Source organism: Notolabrus celidotus, chromosome 14 (genome assembly GCF_009762535.1).
Source record: "Notolabrus celidotus isolate fNotCel1 chromosome 14, fNotCel1.pri, whole genome shotgun sequence".
NCBI classification, from domain to species: domain Eukaryota; kingdom Metazoa; phylum Chordata; class Actinopteri; order Labriformes; family Labridae; genus Notolabrus; species Notolabrus celidotus.
In genome coordinates this window covers 31,590,546-31,612,900 of record NC_048285.1, presented here as the reverse complement: position 1 = coordinate 31,612,900, position 22,355 = coordinate 31,590,546, and the positions used below count along the sequence as shown (strand labels likewise).

Sequence of the window (22,355 nt, the reverse complement as noted above, 5' to 3'; positions counted from 1 at the left end):
GAAAAAGTACTCACCTGTGTCTGTGAATGAGGGCATTGAAGGCGAGTCCGTCTCTCCAGCAGGTGGTGAAATTCTGGATGTTGACCTCAGGGTACCTGCAGCAAAGAGAAACCTGTTGTAACTTCAACTGCATACAAAAGAGGCTTTATAAAACTGACACTTATATACCAACTCGGTACATGGCATGCTGTAAATGGTTACTAAATACAGTTTAGTTTGTATTTTTGATATGACTGCTCACCCTGCCGTCTTCATCTGGCACCAGAGCAGCAGGGCATCCTTGGCAGAGCGAGTTTCTCTGTTGTCCTCCGTTGCTATTTTGATCACCTGGATCTGAACAAGAACACCGAAAAGCAACAGTTCAGTTCAACAGTTCAGATTTTGTAGGAGAGAATTTAAGGCACAGGCTACACCTTTGTTTTAGAGATATGGTTTTATGTGATCATACAGTTTTATTTAGGCGTCCGATTACAGACGACTCTGTCAATTAATGTGTTGATTAGAAACATAGAGTAACTAAGGTTGTGTCTGAAATTATTTCTTTTTGAACGCTATAATAGACTGACATTGTACACAACTAACCTTGTAAATCAGTGTCAACATGTGTGTGGATTTTATGTACTTTAAAATGAAAAAAGTAATCACTTGGGTCAGGAGCAGCAGGAGGAGTCAACACAGACAGAGAGCAATATGATCTTAAGGTTTTAGTTCAGCGCCATCACAACGCCTGACTGATGCTGACACTGACAGCCATTCAACTGATCACATCACACTGACATGATCTAAGGTAATTGGGGACTTCACACCCTGGAATCAGCTGCTGCCTGTGTGATGATTACAGACACACACAAATGATGCCTGTGCATAAACATGCATACAAAAAAACCCCCATTATTTAACTTAACATTATTTCTATTTAGGTATTTATGAATTCAGTTAACATTTCTGTGCATCCAATATTATTACCTGGTCACATTTTCACAGAGAAGTGTTGTTTGATTTTCTCTGTTTCATATCCTTTTAATGTGTTATTCGTCTCAGTTTGAAAATAAACAGTGTGAAGTGTTTTTATCCAGGAAGTTTGTGGAAGAAAAAGTATAATTCATACACGAGTCCTCTGGTTTGTATTCTGTGATGTAAAGTATGTCTGCTGTGACAACATTACAGACAACAAACTAATAAAAGGCTAAAAAGAAACAACACTGCAAATACTTCAAATAACAGCGTGATATTATTCCTATACAGTCCTTTTAAAAACATAAGAATTATCCCTTTCTTTGACTGTCAATCCTCTCCTTTCTCCCCCCCCCTCTCTCTCTCTCTCTCTCCCTCTCTCTCTCTCTGCCTGTGTGCAGTTACTGCAGTGGTTTGGCCCTACCTGCTGACTGGACAAAGCAAACTCTCTTACAGGACAAGGAAAGGGAGGAAAGGGAGGAAAAGGAGGATATGAAGGAAGACAAAGTGCAAGAAGGAAAGATGACAGGAAGCCATTCTTTTCATTGTGTAAAAAATATGTAAAGACTCATTTGTGTATTGAGTAGGATAGCTACTTTGAAACATTTCCAAACTAAATGTTATTGATAAATCTAAATCTCTGTGTATTCTGCAGCTTGATGTTTATCACCATGCTGACCGCAGGCTGCAGCATATCATCCGCTCTGCAGAGAGGGTGATTGGCTGCAATCTGCCATCTCTGCAGGACCTGTACACCTCCAGGACCCCGAGACGTTCTGCTAAGACTGACCCCTCTCACCCTGGACACAAGCTCTTTAGACCCTCCCCTCAGGCAAGAGGCTGCCGTCCATCCGGAGCCAATTGTCACGCCTCAGTTTGTTCCCCTCTGCTACTAGCTTCATGAATGACACCTGGTCCCCGCCCCCACCCTGGACCCGACACTCTCATGCTCTCAATTAACATCACAGTAGAATAAAGATTATAAAGCAGACTAGTGTGTTACATAAACGTGCACTGGACTTAAAAATAGTTTTGTAATTGCACACTGTCTTCTTAATACTTGTCCTGCTAGATTATGCACTCACATCATCCTGCACCTTCCTGCACAAATGTACAACTCTCCATTCCACATTTTTTATGCTTTGTTCAAGTTCTGTTTAATACGATCTTAATGACTGTAACTGTTTCTATTTAAGGTGATAGTGGTAGCACTGCTGTTAAAGAATGTTACTATTTGCATTTATTCTGTGTTCATTCATTTTGCACCAAAACAACACAACAAATTCCTTGTATGTGTAAAACTTAGTTGGCAATAAACCCGATTCTGATTCTAAAAATGCCGCTTGAAAACAGAGACAATGATACAACAAGCAGGAGAGACTAGATAAAAAAAAGTATGATCACTAAAGAACCAGATTTGTATTCAAACCAACTTAACATTTTAACTTATTAATCTGCTGGGAGATCAATAATCACTGATGGAGAACACTGACTGACATCATTTAGTCCCACATTTCCTGTTTTAACTAAACCACTACTAGCCGTTTCACATTAGCCAACCATCTTCTCCTCTTTCCCTAACTTCTTACATAATTTCTTTCTCTTACACACACACACACACACACACACACACACACACACACACACACACACACACACACACACACACACACACACACACACACACACACACACACACACACACACACACACACACACACACACACACACTGCCCTCCATTTTCAGCACATGCAAAATTGAACAGGCCCTCAACTACTAGCTCATGGGAGCAGGCAAGCAGGGCTCAAGCCAAGCTCAGAGCTAATGGTAGCTGGGTAGTTTTCAGCTAACACTGATGTTGCCTAAAACGCTCACAATGGCGGATGCCGACTCAACAGAGAAGTTTAGATAACTGACCTAATAATAAGTCATTCGGATCCAAAGCTGAAACTTAATGTTTTGGAAATTTGGGCAAAAAAAAAAATCAAGTTTGTGGATCGCATGATTTCATAATTACAGGAAAGGCTATCAACTGTCAAGCATGCTTAGATGTAAATAATGTCCATCATGATCTAGGTCTCAAGGTTAACATCATACAACAAGTAAGTCCAGTCAGCCTTACACACAGAACATGTATCTGCTGTGTCTCACTTGTCTGGCTTGCAGATAGTCATTCGAAATGCCACGATCTAAGCTAGCAGTGCTGTTTAACGTGCTTTGCGGTTGGTAGTAAAGCCTAGCATGACAAAAATGTGTCCCCAGAGACGACTACTAGGTGACTGTGCATAGTAAATGTTACAGAAAGGTCTGAATAATGCTAAAACAGCAGTTTGTGCTGAAGCCACACTGTGGCACTGGAGCGTAATAAAGAGAAGCTGAAGGCTGCTGCTGTACTTACATGGCAGGAACTGATCCTGTATCACTGCTGCTAAGGCCTGATATGTGTGTGTGTGAGAGTTTGTGTGACAGCGTGTGCATGTGAAAGATGTCAGTTTTTAAATGTGTGTGTGTGTGTGCGTAGAAAGATGAACTGATAGGCTAACAGAGTGTGTAAGTAAGAGAGCGAGTGCAGTGAGGGTGGTGGTGTGTGTGAGTGTGTGCGCGTCCTTGTTGCAGGAGTAGACTGGAAGGGGACTGCTACCTCTCAGCTCCTGTGACATTCAGGCTTCATCCACCAAACACTGCGGCTGCTGTCGCACACTGATGATGCAGCAGCTGTGACAGCCACCCCAGAACAGAACCACTGGCAGCTCATCAGCCCTCACTGAAACCTTCGCTGTACACAGCATCCTCACGCTTCAGTGAGTACTACAGAAACATATGCTAGCAGGTCATTGCAGATTTAAGATTTGATGTCACACAAGAAAAGCTGATCCTTGAAAGTTAGCCAATAAGTTACCTCTACGTCAGGGATGAGCTACAAACACCAACGTAATAGTGACAACACAAGACCACTACCAGGCATTAAGTTATGATCCTTGAGACTATCAAGAAATCAAACCACATATTTTCTTCCAGCTCAAAGTAAACCAAGTAAAATATGTTAATAACTTTCTATGCTTTAGGTTTTTGATGCTAGAGCAGAGTCTGCCAATCCAGCACTGAATTTAAGGCCTCACAAGCAAGACACTCACAGGACACACAATAACCCGAATCAGAGCACCATCAAAGTCATGCTTCTGTAAACTGAACATTTCCTCCTGCAGCTGCTTCAAGGGCTCACAAGCAAAACACAGGGTGGGTTGAAGCAGCTAACAAGTCCCACACTGTATTTGCTGTAGAATTGAATCACTGATTAAGATGTGTTTTGGGGTTTTTTCTTGTACCTGGAAGCGTAAGATGATGGTCCATATAAGGCCAAGGGTGAGGCGGTGGTTTCCATCTACAATGTCATGTGACCCGACGTTCTCCAGGTGAACCCTCTGTTCTTTGAGGAACTGGAGCGCTTTATCCACGTTCTCCAGGCAGTGGATCCGCATACGCCCTCGTGTCGGCCTCGGCTGGTGGGAACACAGGGATTTATCACTACTATTTACATCAAAGCACCTTTATTTTCATTATTTCCATGAACAAAGATTACTCTGCAGCCATCTTTTTGTATTTTATCTACTGTATACCTTAAAACAAGAGAGATAAAATAACCTTTGAAAACCGCAGAGGGGATAAAAGGTTTTGGAACATGCATAAAAAAAACCCGTGAGTATACAGCACCACTTCTGACACAACAACAACGTGCTCCACAAATTATTTTTTGAAAAGTTCAAGTTGACACCAAAAGTTCACGCCTGCTGCAGGTTGAATAACATATTGTGTGTTCCTACCAGCAGCTCTCCACTGAGGACCTCCAGCAGTCTGGTGAGCATGTATCCATCCTTCAGGTCATTGTACAGGTCAGATATTCGACAGGAAACTCTGGACAGATGGGAGTTAACCCACTTTGTGAAAGTCTTCTTCTGCACCGCATCTCGTTCATCTGAGAGGAGTAAGAGACATCGGTTTACATTAAAAAAGAGAAAGGTAATCTAGCTCCTGAGGTCACATCATTCTCTTGAACCAGACAGTTGAGTCAGTTTCACATGAAATATAAACAAAATATTTCTAGTATTTTCTTAACACGTTAATTCCAGAGAGCAAAAGGAGCAAATGCATGATTGAGACCTCTGACCTGCTAAGGCCTTAATGCGGGAGCACTCAAACAGTTTGGAGCTGGTACACTCTGTTTCCCAGAACCCGGAGCCGATTGGTCGGTTGTTGTTGTTGAGCTGGCGCTGGGCTTCCGCGTTGTCCAGGTCCGGGGAGGCATTAGCCATCGCGCCCAACACCCTGCAAGAAAATGAATGATCTACAGTCACTGAAAGGCATTTCACACCTTATGATGACTCTCTACATCACCTCACACACCTCTGACATCCTATTGCTATTCAGCCACACAGGCTCTTCTAAAGAATTCAAGATACATGAATCACAAGGAATGATAACATGAAAAGTTAGGCAGTGCTATCAGTTTAATTAGGAGTGTTTAAAATCCATAAATGGCTTCAAAGCCAAAATAAAAACCTGGAGCACATAAATAACAGTTTGTTTGTTTTTTTCAGTTTATGAATGACGCCGCCTCTGTCCTTGGCAACGCAGAGTTTTACAAAAGACGAGTTAAAAATAAATCTGTGATGATTCAAAGGATGGAAGGAGACAGAGAGTAATATAATTTTGTCCTCTCATCTCTTCTTTGGCTCCGGTTGACAGCTGAAAACTTGAGGATAAAAATAACTTCACCAAGACATCACACAATACAGAGCGAGAGGTAAGGAGGGGAAACGTTCAACATCACAAAAGAATGATAATGCAGAATCTGTTTTCTGATAATCATTAGGGAACGTCTCACTCAGTTAAAGAGCAGAGAGCCTTTTGAAACCAAGTTAGACTTTCATCAAATCTTAACAAAGAGCAGTGGTTGGTAAGTCAATCTGCACAACACATCCAATGGTTAAAAGATGCCCCCAACTTGCTCGGTTATCGAAAGCTCCCAAAAATAGTGACACATCAGCTCTAGCTTCAAGACTCTGAAGTGTGTGATCCAAGAGTAGTTTCAAATCACTTCAGGGCTAAAATTAGCTCTAAAGACTGAGTTTAGTGAAAACACAACGCATTAAACACTCTTAAGAAAACAATATGTTTGGACATCCTTTCAAAAGAGTTTTTAAAAATGCATCCCTGCATTGGTTAGTCATTGTTGCCTACTGTATGCAAACACCAGTAAAAAAATCTGTTGGAATCATACATTGAAAAAGGGAAAATGCGTGCACTTAAATTTAAAGAAGGATTAGTCTGTGAGAGAGATTTCAAGAGTTATTATTACTTTCTCCCCCAAACTGAAAATCATCAGTTCATTAAAATAAACCTAAATCAAGCTTAACACAGTCACTTCTCTCTAAGACAGAAAACATCTAACACACACCCTTCAGGCCAAAGATGTGTCTCTTTTAAATATAAAAACACACACATTGGTGCCTCTCAGTTCTACAAAAAAATACATCATCTGTGTCCTGGTTAATGATGCTCGGTTATGAGTTTTCACCAGCTCCTCCCCCCTCTCTTTGTTTTACCCACAGGATGGATGGATGGAACATACACACGGTTGAAGAGCAGATGAGTCCTCAGGCCATGATGTATGGCATTTGATGCATCTCCTCCTAACCTGCCTACAATGGGGGAACACATGTTTGTATAGATGTTGTGTGTTTATGATCATTAAGACTGAATCAAAGGTGTTTAAGTGGGATGACTCACTGAGTGACTCTTTAGATCTTCAGAAATGTAAATGTATTAAAATGCAAGTACAGTTGAGGCTGATACACGGGGTTACAGAGTTTCTCTGTCATCTTCTGTATCAACCTTTTTGACATAAATCTCTTCTCTTCCTCTCTCTCCTCTCCCTCCCTCCGCTCTGCGATAAAAAAGTGCAGGCTCACAGTTGTCGCTATACCTAAACCACTGGAAAACAATGTAGCCATATCGAGTAAATGTCATCGTGCCCTGCGAGACACGGGGAGGAGGGGTAGCTGTGCACTTCGCTGCTCTCCCTGGAGGGAATAAGGGCAGAGCGTTTCAGTGCTTTATGTCTGAGATGAAGCTGAGAGGACGGCACAAGACCCCACCTGAAGTAAAAACACGGGACGTTTGACTTAAAAGGTGAACTGAGGAACCAAAACATGAACCACTGCTTATTTGTGGTGAAGTAAAGCTGCTACTCTCACTGTGACATGCATTTAAGAAGAATCAAATCAGTTTCACCCAGACACAATAACGCTGTTACAGCTGCAGCTGACTTTCACTATCAGGTCATCTGTCTCTTATAATAATAAAGACTTCATTTACAAAGCACGTTTAAAGAAACATCTTAATGTGTTTGATCTGTAGACAACAGAAGAATACAAATATAGTAGAGACATCATAATTATAACAAACTAAGATAACAAGAAGGGAAGCTATAGTCGTACCACAACAGAGATGTTTACATGTCAAACTGTCACAATATAATTACAGTCAAAAACTGTGTGTGTGTGTTTTTGTGTGTGTGTGCGTCTATCCTCTGGTCTCCTTGCCGTGATCCTTGCCTAGCCTCAAACACCTGGTGTCTTCCAATCATCAGACTCACAGCTCTGATGTGTGTTTGTGTGCATGTGTGTATACGTCTTTGTGACTTTGACTTTGTGTTCTCACCCTAAATCTGATCATCAGACTCAGCTGTAGAGGAATCAGCCGGCCCCGAGCAACGACCCTGTCTGACTACATACAGACACACACACACACACACACCTCATAATGAGTTCAGAAAGATTTAGACTGGATTCAGAGTCTTAAGAATGTACAGCCTGCATATTTCAACACCTAAATACAGACAGAGAATTCCCTCTAATGTTAAGGTCAGGTGGGGGATTCAAATGACGTCCATAAAGGTTGTGTAAGGATTGAAATACACAACTCTGACTGATGCTGACTGATGCTACTACTTTCACACCTCCCAGAATAAAGATCTCACACGTAAAGCTCACTACCACACATGACATGGTTAGAGCTGCTGCTGTAGAATGATCTGTTTAATGTCTCCTATACTGTTCATAAAGTTCCAAAGCATTAAACCTGGAGAAGAAAGGTAGAGGAAACTATGCCATGATCATAGGCTATGGGTTTGCCCCTCCATCATTGATCAAATTTATTTAAAAAAAAACCACAATATGATAAACACTAGAGCACAAACAAGAGGAGACTGTGATAAGACGTAAAACCAAATTCAGCCAAATGGTTGTGTCTGTCAGAGACACACAGTCCTCAAACTACCAGCTCACATGAGGGAGCTTGAGAACTACTGTACCACTTGAACATTAAAAACAAACCAGTCATGTACACAGGAATAATCTGTTTCCTCATTTGATGCCTGTTCCCGGGGGCTTTAGCCTCACCTTCCATCCTGTTTTTATAATGTCACAAAAGTGTATGTTTTGTATGTAAAATGTGTTTGTAAGTCAGTTCGTGTAGCATCCTGTTAACTGTCTTGTGACATCCTGTAACTTTAAATCTTGTTGTTTTATGTTTTATGTAAGTACCTGCATTCAGACTACGGATGAAATGTTGATTAATGTGCCTTAATCATTAATCAAATAAACTGAAACTAAATAGGATCACTGGAAGGTTCTTTCTGGACCGTCCTGAGCCTCTCAGACTCGTCTCCATATGAAGTTTGTCTGACTCCACAGGGTTACACTGTTTGATTTAGTCCAGGATACGAGTCACAACCTAGGATCAAACATGCAGACAGCAGCAGCCTCACTGATCTCTCCATGAGGTGGAAAAAGAGCAGGCATCACCTGTGTGTGTGTGTGTGTGTGTGAGAGAGAGAGAGAGAGTGCAAGAGAGACAGCGAGAGAGAGAGAGAAAGATGAAACAGTTTTTATTTCAAAAGGTCCTTATCATGTTTGTCTGGTGAGTATGTGCCGCAAAAAATAAACATTTGTGCAGGTCAGCACATCTTTCATCAGTAAAAACAGACTAGAGCTGAATAGATTGATTACTTACTTCCTGCTGTCACCTGCATCAAGTCATACGGACTGACAGGACACTCATCAGCTGATCGTTTTCATCATTTTTAAATCAAACTTGTAAACAGTTTCTGGTTCCAGGCTCTGATGTTGAGATGATTTAGTCATAACTGACAGTAAACTAAAATAAACTCTGAGTTTTAACTGTTCTTTGGACAAAATAAGCTCTTTGCACAAATCACCTGAGAAACCGTAACTGATCTATTTTTAACACTGGTTTTTAAAAGATAAATATTTGTGAAATCAGTAAAACAGTCAGTGGATAAATCAGTGATTGTTATATGCAGGAGAGTATTTCTTAAAGGGAAGCAATGATGACCATTTAGCACTGACTTATGTTGTTTATTTCTAATATTTAGGACAGGTATCTGTGTTTTCCTCCAGGTGTATCTGAATCCTAACCTCTACATGTCCTAAAAAGATGTGCTCTATATTCAGAGTGGCCGTCCTTGTTTCCCCCCTCCTCCGGTGGTTTGAGATTTTGTGTGTCTACTTCAGCTCTGTCTCTGCTCCATCAGCTGTTGTTCTCTTTACTTTGAAGTTTTAGACGCCAGACTCTGACCTGTCTGAGTCAGTGACACAGTTGTAACACGTGAGACTGCCGCTCAGCCTTTCTTATACATGCAGTGTTTTCTGACTGTCGCTCCCTCACTGTACGATTATCAGAGCAGGATTGTTTAGGGAGTGTTGGAGCTATTCACATCGTTTCATTTAATTGATTATTTTTACTTGAATCAATTATTTCATTTAAAGTAATTCCAGGATTAAGTTTGATGCCTTAGGTGTCATTAATATGTTTAATTACTCACTTTTATAGGTTGATAATTTTGCACCGGGTGACGTGTATATAGATGGGCAGGTAAGATAGGAGGGGCGGACACCGGGGAAGGTGAATGGTTTTTTACCTGGAGCATTAAAGCACAAAGATGAAGTTCCCCTTTGTTTGAGAGATGCTATTTTTGTGTTGTGCAATAAACGACCAAAATACTGCATACTTGGCTGGACATTGGCAATCTTTGGACACTGTGTAAGATCCACTCTCCCCGTGCCCCATGGCCAGTTTTTGATTTGAGATTTGTAAAGTTGACCCAGTCAAACAGCCACTACAGGGAGGTAAATAAGCGCTCAACATAGTAACTGTCATTAAATCTTCTCTCTGCTCTTTTTTTGAGTAAATTTAGGGGGAAATTATTTGTAATTTTTTCTAATTTTTAATTAATTCTAACTCTAATCCTATTAATTTTCTATTGATTTAACATCCAATCAATGACCTAGTACTGTCAGCAATATTTTGTTTGTCTCTCTCTCTCTCTCTGTGTGTGTGTGTGTGTGTGTGTGTGTGTAAAGCTGTCAGTCGTTATGCTTTCTCCTCCAAACCACTCAGTGTTATTATTGCCCTCTCCCCCAGCTATGCTGTTGCCACTGGTAACCACAATAAATCACCATTACACCGTTGGTGGAATGAAAGCATCAGCGCCCCGCCTCCCAGCTCTCTCCTTTATTATCCTTCACACTTTTTCAACTGTCCCCCCTCTCTCTCTCTCTCTCTCTCTCTCCCTCTCTCTCTATTCCCATTCCTCCTTCTGTCCTATAACCTCCACTCCTCTCCTTCTGTCCGGCACAACTTGTGTTTTAGTAATTAGCATTTGGCAGGATGCCTCCATACTATACCAGAGATTGACAATACACTAATCATGGGACGCCAAACGTCAGCCGCGCCCTTGAAACAGGCGCTTTACCCCCAAATGCTGCAGTGGCACTGTTCACTCACCAACACCGGACTATGGAGTCCTGAGGTTGTAAATGGTAAATGGACTTGTACTTATGCTTCTCTAGTCTGTCTGACCACTCAAAGAGCTTTTACACACTACTCGTCACATTCACCCATTCATACCCATTCGCTCACTGATGGTAGAGGCTGCTATTTAGTGAAGGACCATCAGTATTAGCTCATATCATTCGTACACATTCACACACCGCTGAACAACAGTGGGAGCAATTTGGGGTTCAGTGTCTTACTCAATGACACTTCAGCATGTGACTGCCAGAGCTGGCATCTAACCGAAGGTTGGTGATCAAACCGCCAACCTCCCGATTGATAGACGACCAACTCTACCCACTGAGCCACAGCCAAAATGAGCCAAAATAAAGTCCCCCCCTTTATCTAGTTAATAATGCAGGGACAATGAAGCTGGGAGAAGTACCTTTATGACTTCTTGCACAAATACTTATCAAGTCAGTATTTATAGAATTTGCAAAAACCTGCAAACTAAAAGTCATCGACTAACTTTTGGAAAATCAGTAAATTATGACTAGTCATTTATTACATCTCCTTTTAATCTCTGAAGAGATGAAATAACATACTACTCTTAACCTCAGCCAAGTCTGAGGAATCTGCTCTTTACTCACAATGCAAGATTCAGGAGCTTTTTCAAGAAACTGTTTCAGTTTTGGTGACTCAGCCATAGCTCTGTAGTCTTCGAGTCCTGCAGTCATATTTCTACAGGATCTAAGAACTATCAGGGTGAATTTTACAACACTGGATGTCACTGACTGAACCAACAGAAAGCTGACAAACGGCTTGAGAGAGAAAAAGTGAGGTGATATCTAGAAATGTAACAGACAAAAAGAAGGGGAAAAAAGACGCTGTGGAAAAGTAACTATAAAATGGAGAGAAATTGAAGGGGCAGGAGACACGGGAGGGCATATCACAGGAAAGATGTAAAAAAAAAAAGAGAGAGGGGAAGAGAGAGACAGCTGCCAGTGTTAATCAGTCAGTGACAGAAGCTCTGTGTCTCTGAGGCTTCTAATTTACTACACACACCCACAAGTACTCACCGGTCCTTCCTTATCAATATGTTCAAATGCAGATCAAAATCTCTGAACGTTATTCACCGTGACCTCTGCGACCCACAGCTGATAGTCAATCACCAAATGACAACTCTCTGAAGCACCCTGAATCTCTGCTGATGATGAAATGACTAGCTGTTAACTAAATCCACTTCTGTGTTAACATAGTGTTTAAAAATATATATGTTGGATGTAGCCTGTACTTTCTTTTCGAATGTAACACAGTATGCCCTTATCTTTATCTTTTATCTCCATTCCACCGCAATCAAAAAGTCAAATGATGGTAAAAGTTGTATTTTTTGGCTGCATGTAACCAGTCAGTCAAATTCAACATGGCACCATGAAGCACACTGTTGTTAAATGTTCTGCTGTGTTTCTATGTTCCTGCTCTGACTATTAATCTTTGTGCTCTGCAGTCCTTTATCAGAACTGTGGTGAAGTTTGTTCCTCCTCTTGATATCTGTCAACAATAAAGCAGCAAAAATAACAAATGAAGATGTAAATGCTGTCTCTAGCTGTGAACAAAGATTAACTTTGGGGCTGATTCAAAGTAAAAGCTTTAAAAAGCTACCAAATGATTAACACATCATTTGATTTGACAAATTGTAGGCAACTGTATTTAGTCTGACAGTAAGAACTTCAATAAGAAAACTTAAGACTTCTTTATATTAAACCATTAATCTCACCCGTACTGAACCTCCTCCTAAACTTTGATTGATACAGGGATTGAAGCCCTCTCCTCTCTCTCTCATCATCCCTCCCTCCCTCTTACTCTCTCTCTCTTTCACACAGACACTGGATTCTTCACTGTGACGTCACCCAGTACGTACTTTACACCATGCACTGAGTCACTTCCACTCACTTCACCTCAGCAGAGTGAAACAACATCTGCAAGCAAGAGCAGCAGCAGCAGCAGCCGCCACCGCCCAGTTCTGAGTCTGCGAGACCACGAGCCTTAATCAAAACAGTAACCTTGTGGTCTGATAAACAACGAGAGCAGCAGCGGAGAGCTTCAGTGTCCCAGAGAGACTGTCTATCATCCGGACAAGACAGTGATGGCAACAAGGGTGACAAAAAGAACTGTCTATTCTTGCAGCAAAGCAGTTTATCTTCTGGTGTCATAAACTAACATAACATGTGCCTTACTGTTGTAGTATCATACTACTGACCTCAATCATACAATCTGTATGTGTGTGCGCACAGTATATGTACTTTTAGAATTGCTCTATATGTGGAACTACAATTAATACCCTCTTTAACTTACTCCAAATGCAGGAAACTACAGTATAGTGGTAATATAAGGGGTTGTTTAATCCTTTTGAGGACCAAAATGGTAAATTCAACTGAGATGTATGTTTGCATTATGACGCTAGTGACGCTACACAAGATGCAATAGCACAAAGTGTTACAAACTGACTTCATAGCAAACTGGTGACCACCACAGACTGACCACAGCCCCCTGTAGGTCATCACAAACAACACTAAAGGTCTTTAACTTCGCATCACATCTACCATACTGGAAACCCCAGAAGACTGTCACAGAGACCGGTTCAATAACACCACTAATCTTAAATGATCGACTGCTTCCTATTAGAGGTGATGAAATGACTGAATCAAATTAATAAAATGGCTTCAAGACTTCCTGGTAATAGATCTGTTTCTTTCCTTTTAACCCACATACACAAATATCCACACACACACACACACACACACACACACACACACACACACATACACACACACACTTTGCACCAACAAACCATCACTACACCTGCGTTCAGTGATTGTCTTAGAGCAAAACTGAGGTTACAACACTTTTTACTGCAGCTGTGATCAAACACACCACATTAAAACTTGACAGGCTACAGCGTATCAGCTTCTCGAGGTGCTAAAGCAAGCTATGATGCTGTTGGAACAATCTCACTGAGGTATAAGAATACATTTGAATTAACAATGAAGAAGAAACGTACTATTATTAATTCAATTTTTCCACCCGTGTTATTTTTTTGGTCATGCTACACAAACAGTTTGGACATGCAGTGGACATGCTGCCATCAACCTGCGCACCATGAGCAGTTGGGGGTTCAGTGCCTTGCTCAAGGGCAGCGCCCAGGGAAGTGAACCAGCACCTCTCCACTTGCCAAACTTCGTCCATACTGCGACTCAAACCTGCAATCCTCCAGTTCCCAAGCCAAGTCCCTATGGACTGAGCTTCTGCCACCCCATAGATTAAACTCTTGTTGTTCCTCTCCGTGGAAATCTTTAGTAAAAGGCGAAAGATTTAAACAATCTGAAGAGATACAAGAGTGTAGAATTGATGCCACCAGAGGCAGAAACAGCAAAGCAATGCGAGGTCACAGTGAGACCACAGACTACAGCATAACTTCCTGCAGGAATAAATAGTAGGCCTATCACTGTATACATTCACGGTGGGTAACTTCTGTTTCTATGTGCATCACAGCACAGTTTGCACAAAGGTCACAGAACCCAACGCAGCCATCTGATAGAGCCAGTAACTGGTTAAAAGAAGCCTAAACTGATTCTGTAAATCATGCAACAACACACCACAGCAGACACACACAAGGCCGCTATTCTGCTTCTTCACATATCCATCACTCGGAGTAAAAAATCAGGTCTGACAGGATGTATAAGCACTTCACCAGGCGAGCATCATGTAACACATGTAGGGGGAAAAGACATGAAACAGCGCTTCCCTCCGCCAGATCACTGCAGTACCCTGCACCCAAATGCAGGCCGGCGTCCCTGCAAAAAAAAGGAAAAAACACCGTGCACCTCGACTCCTTTTCCTAACACAGGGAAGGACAGAATAAAACGACATCCCATTGAGGAACAATGCATCCTGTCATCCTTCTATCGACCTTACCTTCAGCTTTACCCTCAGTTTCCTTGGATTGGTTTGTCCTCTTCTTATACCAAGACGTCGATGAGGAGAGCGGTTTATCAATGGAGGAGACTGACGCTTCGCTTTTATTCCAGCAGGGTCTTCCCCTCAAATAGTCCTTCTAACAGGAGGAAAGCACAGCAGCAGCTCGGTGAGTCTGTGGCTACACCAGGCCTATGCGCATAAAGGAGCGCTGTGTGTCTGCAGCGGTGACCGCCGGCCAGGAGATGCTGTCGGTGCTGAGGATGCGAGCCGGTGGAGGGTGATGATGATATCCATAGAGGTCCCCGTTTCCACCTGACACAACCTCTCCTTCCTCCCCCTCCTCCTCCTCTTCCTCTCCACTGGTGATGCTGGAGAGAAATATCAGCATTGGTGCGGCGAGCAGAGAGAGAGAGAGAGAGAGAGAGAGAGAGAGAGAGAGAGAGAGAGAGAGAGAGAGAGAGAGGAGGAGGAGGAAGAGGAGGGGGGGTCACTAATTTAACAAACCAGGAGCTTCACAAGTTCAAAAAGTCAGACTTTTACATTACTGTACATACATGAGTTGTATGTATTAGACTAGAGGATATTTAAAATGTGATAAAAATGTCAAAAATATAAATTTATAGTTTTTTTTTTTAAACGTGTTTTTATAATCTCTCTGAAACATATTTAGCTGCTATCCCAACGTTAGCTTAACACCGTTAGCTAACCTGTGTAGCTAACGTCAACGTTCAACAACTAGACGTTTGTCGAAGTTTATCATAAATTACCTGAAGCATATTCATAAAAGTGATATTTCGATATCCGCTAAAGTATCTAGTTATCTCTCGAACCAGCTCACAATGTTTAACTATCACATACTTCATTAAAGTCTCATATTTGTTGAATTTTTATGCTAGCCTTGAGTTCTTCTTCTTCATTGGAATTTAACGGCAGTTTGCGTCAATTTGAGTTACGCTCTTACCATAGACTGTATAGGCTCTTACGGCTTTTACGCTTTACGAGGAAGAAATGGGCGGGGCTTCGACCTTCAAGCCAATCAAAACTGTCAAGCCAAGTCGTGTCCAATCAAAATGTTTCTCTCTTCAGAATGTACTAATATAATAATATAAATTGTATAATAATAATAATAATAATAATAATAATAATTATAATCATATAATATAGATTATATGATAATAATTATTAAAATAATACAAATTCCAGGGTAGATGCAATTCCTTGAAACTCTGGGTTTTTAGTTACCTTTTAAAACCGGTAAGTGAATCTTGTTAAGAACAATCTTCAGCTTATAAATTATAAATAATTATCTGAGAGGATTCACTCAGCTGACAAATGTTGTTAAAAACCCAGAAAATAAAAATAAAAAATAAAAAATAAAAAATAAACTCAGCGATAACTGAAACTTTTATCCCTTGAAAATCAGATCTAAAACATACAAAAGATCATAATATAATGAATAAACAGGCTGTAAGAATTTGCTTTTTAGTTGTAAGGCACACAATTACTAAACAACTTAAAGAGGCTGATATTCAGGTTTTCTAGGCCTAGTGCTTCTGATAGCTTTAATATTAGATTTACACAATTTACAGCTCATACACGTCTTCACTTATCTCAGATTAGTGTCTTTAAAATTCCTAATTTAAGACTTTGTCTGAAACATGTCAGCTTTATTTCAGCTACTGTCTCTTTAAGGGACTTTAAAGCACTATGGAGGCCTCCTCAACTGTTGCCATGCGTGTTTCTCTGTTTAAAATGACAAATAATTAAATGTGGCCATATGTTTTGGACTGCTAATCTGACCTTGAAAGTTTGTAAAGGGAAAAAAGTTCCCAGCAACAAAGAAGAACAGGTTAGTGTTACGTTTATTTTGCTCTTTGGAGAGAGTCACCAGTCACAAGGTTCAGAGCAGTCTGCAGTCTCATCTTGAGATTACTCCAACATACATTTACCTCACAATTTGAAACGATTTTTACATTTAGAATTGACAACCAACATGGAAACTTAATACTTATTTGTGAAATGTGAAAGAAAACACAATGCCACTTCTTTAAAGTCCCAAATTATTGGTACATTGTCCAACAGAGAAGCAAATGCACTACGAAATAATAATGATATCTCTTTAAAGTATTTGGCCCTTTTTAGTGTCATAGTTTTGCCAAGCCTGTATCTCATTGTTTTCGACCTCCCTGTACGGCACTTTGAATCTACCGCTGAGTATATATTTGAAACATGCTTTATAAATAGCCCTGCCTTGCCTTACAGAGGCAACGTTTCTGATGAAAAGGGAGAGGAAGAGCTAAGTGCACTTGAAGCCTCTCAAAGTGAGTCTGTTTTGGAAGCCCTGAGGAGATGTATTTAAAAAAGGAACATAAAAGCAGGCCAGCCTCCTCTGTGAATCTACCACATTACAAATCTGTGTGTATCAAATAATTGTTTTGTTGCTTTTTCTATTTCACACCGCTTGGGAGCCCTGCTGAGCCTCTGACCTGAAATCATGTCATATTTTTATCGCCCTTAAGTCATATAAAATCAAGGCTTGGACACATATTCCTAGTCTCCCTACTTTTAAGAGTGTTTTTTGCAAAGCACTAAGCATACATATTCAAGTTTCTTTAGTATTAGCTAGATTAGATACTCAACTTAAATATCTGAAGAAATTTGAGTTTAAATTTGAGTTTATTTCATATGAGAAAGAGGGGTCAGGAAAATATTTATTTTAAAAGATAATAACTTTTCTATAAGATATGGTTTGAGTGACAACATTTCAAAGAGGTCTGAAGGAAAATCAACTTGTAGACTTGTAGTTGACTGAACTGAGGAACTGCAGTAAGACTTTAGGAGCTGGTTCCTCTCGGCTCTCTGCAGCTGATCCAGGACTGAGCTCTGATCCCTGAGCTGCATGGTCCCTTTAACTCTCCACGTGGGAGGAGTCTGAGCTGCGGAAGTGTCCCTCTTTCTCTTACCTAAAGGAGGCGTTTCTCCACCTGTCAAATGTGAATCTCTAAGTGAAAGTCTTCTTCAAACCGTTCTAAGTTTGACCACTAAGCTGTTGCTGCACCGTGGACTTCACATGTTAAGAATCATGTCGGACTCCATCAAGAACGTGGCGATATTTGGGGCCACGGGGATGACCGGGCTCGCGACCCTTCCCCAAGCGGTGGCTTCAGGTGAGGAAGGATCACTCATGAGACTGCAGGTCAAAGTAGACTGAAAGCGACCGAGATATCCCCACTGCAGGTTTCTCATTTAATGTCCATGCTTATTTTATATATTGAGACTGTGCATCACATGGAGTAAAAGAAGAGTCTGGGTTGATTGCCCTTGAAATAGTTGGATCTGGGTCTGCTCAGCTGTGTGCACACTTATAGGAGTAAAAAGGGGATGAACTGATGCTCCTGGTTTTTTTCTGTCCATAATGAAAAAGCTGCAAGACTGGGTCTGTTTCATTATCCAATTATGACTTCACATAGTAGAACCAAACACATTAGTCGTCACTGTACATTTTGCACATCTGCTTCTGCAATGGATTGAACACTGGCAGTAATTTAATATATCAGTAACATAATTATAGAGTGAATAGGACTGTAGTTTTTTAGTGTCCACTGTCTAGTTTAGTTTAGTTTATTCACACACATCATCACAAATGTACATCTATATTTTTTATTATTTTTATATCTATATTTGTATATATATATATATATATATATATATATATATATATATATATATATTATTTGCCTACTTTGCTACTGTGACACTTAAATTTCCCGGTTGTGGTACGAGTAAAGGACTATCTTATCTTATCTTATCTTTATATATTCAGTAAACATTTTCACAATGGTTGGATGTGTGGAAAGGGGTAGGGACCCCAAGGATGCTATTTAAAGCTTTTAATAGGGGGCCCAATTTCCCACAAATAGAGTGGCAACAGACAAGATACAACAACAACATACTAACAGAAAACAAACACACAACAGACAATCCCAATATTGTGGTTTTATACATAGATTAGTGGGTGCATTGATGTGATCAGTAAATGAATCATACATTTTTAACCCATCGTCGAGCTCATTCCATATCTCCCTTTGCATACAATGCTAAAGCTGGTACATTTTAACCTTCGTTTTTTCCCAGTAACTAGGTTTTTATTCCTGATGGCATGTGTGTGCATAGGTAGGAAGATTGGAAAGAGCTCACACAATTTCTGGTTCAATTTGTGGACAGTTTGGTACATTATACAGGCATTCTGGTGTCCCTCTCATTTTGAGTGAAGTCATGTCCCTCATATGTAACTATAATATCTCAAAGTTATCTTACTTTGTCTTGTATGAACTACATTTAGAACTAATAACTTCACGTTGGAAGTTGAATCAGCTGTAAACTGAAAGTGACTCATAAATTGGTCAGATGATTTTCCAAAATATAAACTATAGACCGATTGACTCACTCATATTACACAAACACTGTTCTCACATGATTTATTCGCTTTAAAAGCATTTTCATATCCTTCCTCCCTCCCTCAACACCATGGGAACAAAAGTGTTGAGTCATGGGAACGTTGAGGGTCAGCAGCATTTTGCTGAGTCACAGCCCGTTCTGAACTGATAGAAGAAGCTGTTGATTATCTTGACTGTACAGGAGGGGTGTGATCTCACAGTTTCATAATTGTGTCAGCAGCACTAACCCCTGCTCCTTAACTCTAGTTTTCAGGTGAAATCGCTGTATGTCTACCTCTCCTCCCACTCTTACATGATCTCCTTTAACGCTATCATCAGGGTCCTACAACGTGGGAATGATTAAATCTTAGAAATGTAAGAAATAAACAACCATCTGGACACATAAATCTCACTTTAAGGCGGTTTAGATTGCATCACTGTAACAAACACAGTGAAAACATAGTCATTAAGGCAATCATTGGCGTTTAGAGATATCAGGGTGATGATGGTGTGAGTGTCAATTTCATTTTCATGTCTTCTCCCTCAGGATACAATGTGACGGTGCTGGTGCGAGACCCTGCCAAGCTGCCCGCCGACCACAAGGCGTCCAGAGTGGTGGTGGGAGACGTAGTCAGCAAAGAGGATGTGAAGAGTACTATGGAAGGCCAGGATGCTGTTATCATCATCCTGGGCACCAGGAACGACCTGAGTAAGGCTTCAGTGTTTGAGAAAGGAACAAAAACTAAGCAGACAGTATTTAAGAAAACTTTTCTGCTTTTGTTTTGTCTGCAGAAGTTTTAGGAAGTAGAGCCACTCTTGTTTTGATTATAGTATTTGTTAAGACTTTACTATAATGTTCCCTCTCTGCGCTTTGTTTATTGGACTCTTTGATTTGTATATATGTAATGCATTTTCTTACATAACTGACCATATTCACCTTCTACAGGGATTGCAGTTTTTTATGGTGTAATAAAGTCAATCATTCACTAGAGGGCACAATAAGACTTTAACAACATTGCACAAGACAACATCAGTGTAAAATAATCTGGGACATGTTGTCTATTTAAAGATGGAGGTTCATGATCACATTAAATCTAAGAAGATGAAGTGGAATTTCTCAAGTGTGTCTCAAAACTAAACTACAGTTTAGAAGTGTTGAGTATGAATCTGTGATGTGATCTCTGCTCATCAGGCCCGACCACCATGATGTCTGAAGGGACCAAGAACATCATTGAAGCAATGAAAGCTCGTGGGATCCGTAAAGTCATCGGCTGCATGTCAGGTACAACTCCCTGTTATAAAGATCATAACAGAGTGGATGAGGAGTTTAAAGTTTGCACTAAGCGGCTCATTATAGTTCTGCTTTTCTCTCCTCTTGAAGACTTTTGTTTCCTTCAGTTAGACATGGCATTAAAAAAAAGAATGTATTTAGGGCACAGATACATTTATAGATTACCTTCTCTCCCAGAGTAATAACGACAGCCACTTGTTTCCATTTCTTCTTTTCCTCCTCTCCTTCTCTAACTTACTTTTCCCTTCATCCTATTCAGCCTTCCTGCTGTGGGATCGCTCCAAAGTCCCGCCTCGTCTGGTTCCTGTGACGGAGGACCACGACAGGATGTACACAGCGCTGAAAACATCGGGGCTGGACTACGTGGCTGTAATGCCGCCTCACATCGGTGGTCAGTAGGATGAACAATCGAAGAGCTTCATTCAAACTTCTAGATGTTATTACTGTCAGAAGATTGCTAAATTTAGATTTAATACAAAATAAACTAGAAGATAATATTTAAGAATTCAGACATTACTTTGCATACATTTTCTCTCAGAGGAAATCTAGAGAATAACATTTTAAAATCATTACTTAGTAAGGTGCCACTCTTGAATAAACTTCTTTTGTGCAGCATCAGTGAAGAAAACACAATGCCATTTTAAAATGGAAAAACAACATTCAATCTTTTTCACTAAAACAGAGAAGAAATTCTCTGTTTATTCATAGTTTTTGTTATAATAACTGCAGATAGAGAGGAAGAATTGCTGACATTTCTTTAAGTTCATGTACTGTATGTTCTGTCTCCTCCTCCAGGTGATCTTCCTCTGACAGAGACTTACTTGACTGCAGAGAACATGCTAAAAGGAAGAGCCATCTCTAAACATGACCTGGGACATTTCTTTGTCAAGTGTCTGTCCACCACAGAGTGGGACGGCAAGACTGTGGGAGTGTGGGGAGAGTATCAATGATCCTGGAGAAGACACTGCTGACACCCTCTGGACAGAGGAGAGGTTGTCTCTTCCCGTCTGTCATTGCATATTTTTATTTTTCCACCAAACACACCGAGGAGAAAATATTTGGTTATGCTGTGGCTCGGAGGTAAATGAAGAATTACCCTTTGTGTGGATTTTAAACAGTAGTTTATTGTTGTGATCAACCTCTAATGTTTTCTTGTGTCACCCTGTGTATGTTTTATTGCTGACTGGCTTTTGCTTTGCATTATATAGAATTTTTTACTTGTTGCATTTGTATCAACAACTACAGAAGAATTAATATCCGACTAGTGCCAAACAGATATGATTTTTTTTATTTGAAGCTGTTGACATGGAGTTACACATGAACAAACTTTACATATGGTATGTTTTTAATCTAAAGTTATGCTGCGTTTTGCTGCTCTGTTTAAAAGAAGGCCTGAATTTTAAAAATAAAATACTTTATTTACAAAAAATGTTGTGCTGAAATTAAATCTTTCTTACCAACTTCTCCACTACACAGCAGTGAAAATAGATTCATCATTTAACATCTTTTTTTTTTGTCATTGATTAAGATGTGTTTTACACTGATCACTTTAACAAAAATATGTGCTGAAAGTTCACTGCTTTAGAAATAAAAGAAAAAGACAAACAAGAAATCCTCAGTTCTATCGATGGAATGACATTTTTTAATTATTACTGGAGTGTTGTATTGCAATTATTTCTGAGTCCAAAGATGTGAATCTGTAGAAGGAAGGTATTTCATAATTCCAAAGTCCAATTACATCACCAGACAGGAGCAGTGTTGTAACAATGGTGTGTTGCTGTTATCAGGTAATTTAATTCTTCCTCGTGGGTCCAGCCTCCTTGTGTGTTGCAGGTCACCT

At 40.3% G+C, this 22,355-nt stretch overlaps 2 protein-coding genes, 1 long non-coding RNA gene and 1 pseudogene across 6 annotated transcripts in view; 2 read left to right on the top strand and 2 right to left on the bottom strand.

Moving 5' to 3' along the window:
• LOC117825835 (spectrin beta chain, non-erythrocytic 4-like) overlaps positions 1–15,737 on the bottom strand; it is a 70,410-nt gene extending 54,673 nt beyond the window's left edge. Inside the window, exons 1-7 of the mRNA XM_034701799.1 lie at positions 15,556–15,737; positions 14,786–15,156; positions 5,121–5,278; positions 4,777–4,928; positions 4,282–4,455; positions 242–333; positions 15–95 (exon numbers count right to left, since the gene is read on the bottom strand). Of these exons, the coding sequence (XP_034557690.1) occupies positions 15–95; positions 242–333; positions 4,282–4,455; positions 4,777–4,928; positions 5,121–5,265 (644 nt within the window). The 5' untranslated portion in view covers positions 5,266–5,278; positions 14,786–15,156; positions 15,556–15,737. The remainder of the gene's footprint in view (positions 1–14; positions 96–241; positions 334–4,281; positions 4,456–4,776; positions 4,929–5,120; positions 5,279–14,785; positions 15,157–15,555) is intronic.
• Positions 5,617–7,336, top strand: LOC117825839. 4 transcript variants are annotated; one of them, XR_004633910.1, is made up of 3 exons: positions 5,617–5,756; positions 6,565–6,769; positions 6,919–7,336. It is a non-coding gene; the product is annotated as an uncharacterized LOC117825839 (long non-coding RNA). The 4 variants fall into 4 exon arrangements; XR_004633911.1 differs by having other exon boundaries at positions 6,914–7,336; XR_004633912.1 differs by having other exon boundaries at positions 5,618–5,756; positions 6,565–6,673; positions 6,914–7,336.
• On the bottom strand, positions 14,105–14,211 carry LOC117826015 (annotated as a pseudogene).
• A 1,874-nt stretch (positions 15,738–17,611) lies between the features above and the next one.
• blvrb (biliverdin reductase B) lies at positions 17,612–21,931 on the top strand. The gene is made up of 5 exons (XM_034701792.1): positions 17,612–17,955; positions 19,772–19,933; positions 20,417–20,506; positions 20,775–20,906; positions 21,311–21,931. Exons 1-5 carry the CDS (start codon positions 17,859–17,861, stop codon positions 21,463–21,465), a joined length of 636 nt encoding a protein of 211 aa, XP_034557683.1. The 5' UTR covers positions 17,612–17,858; the 3' UTR covers positions 21,466–21,931.
• The last annotated feature ends 424 nt before the right edge of the window (positions 21,932–22,355 follow it).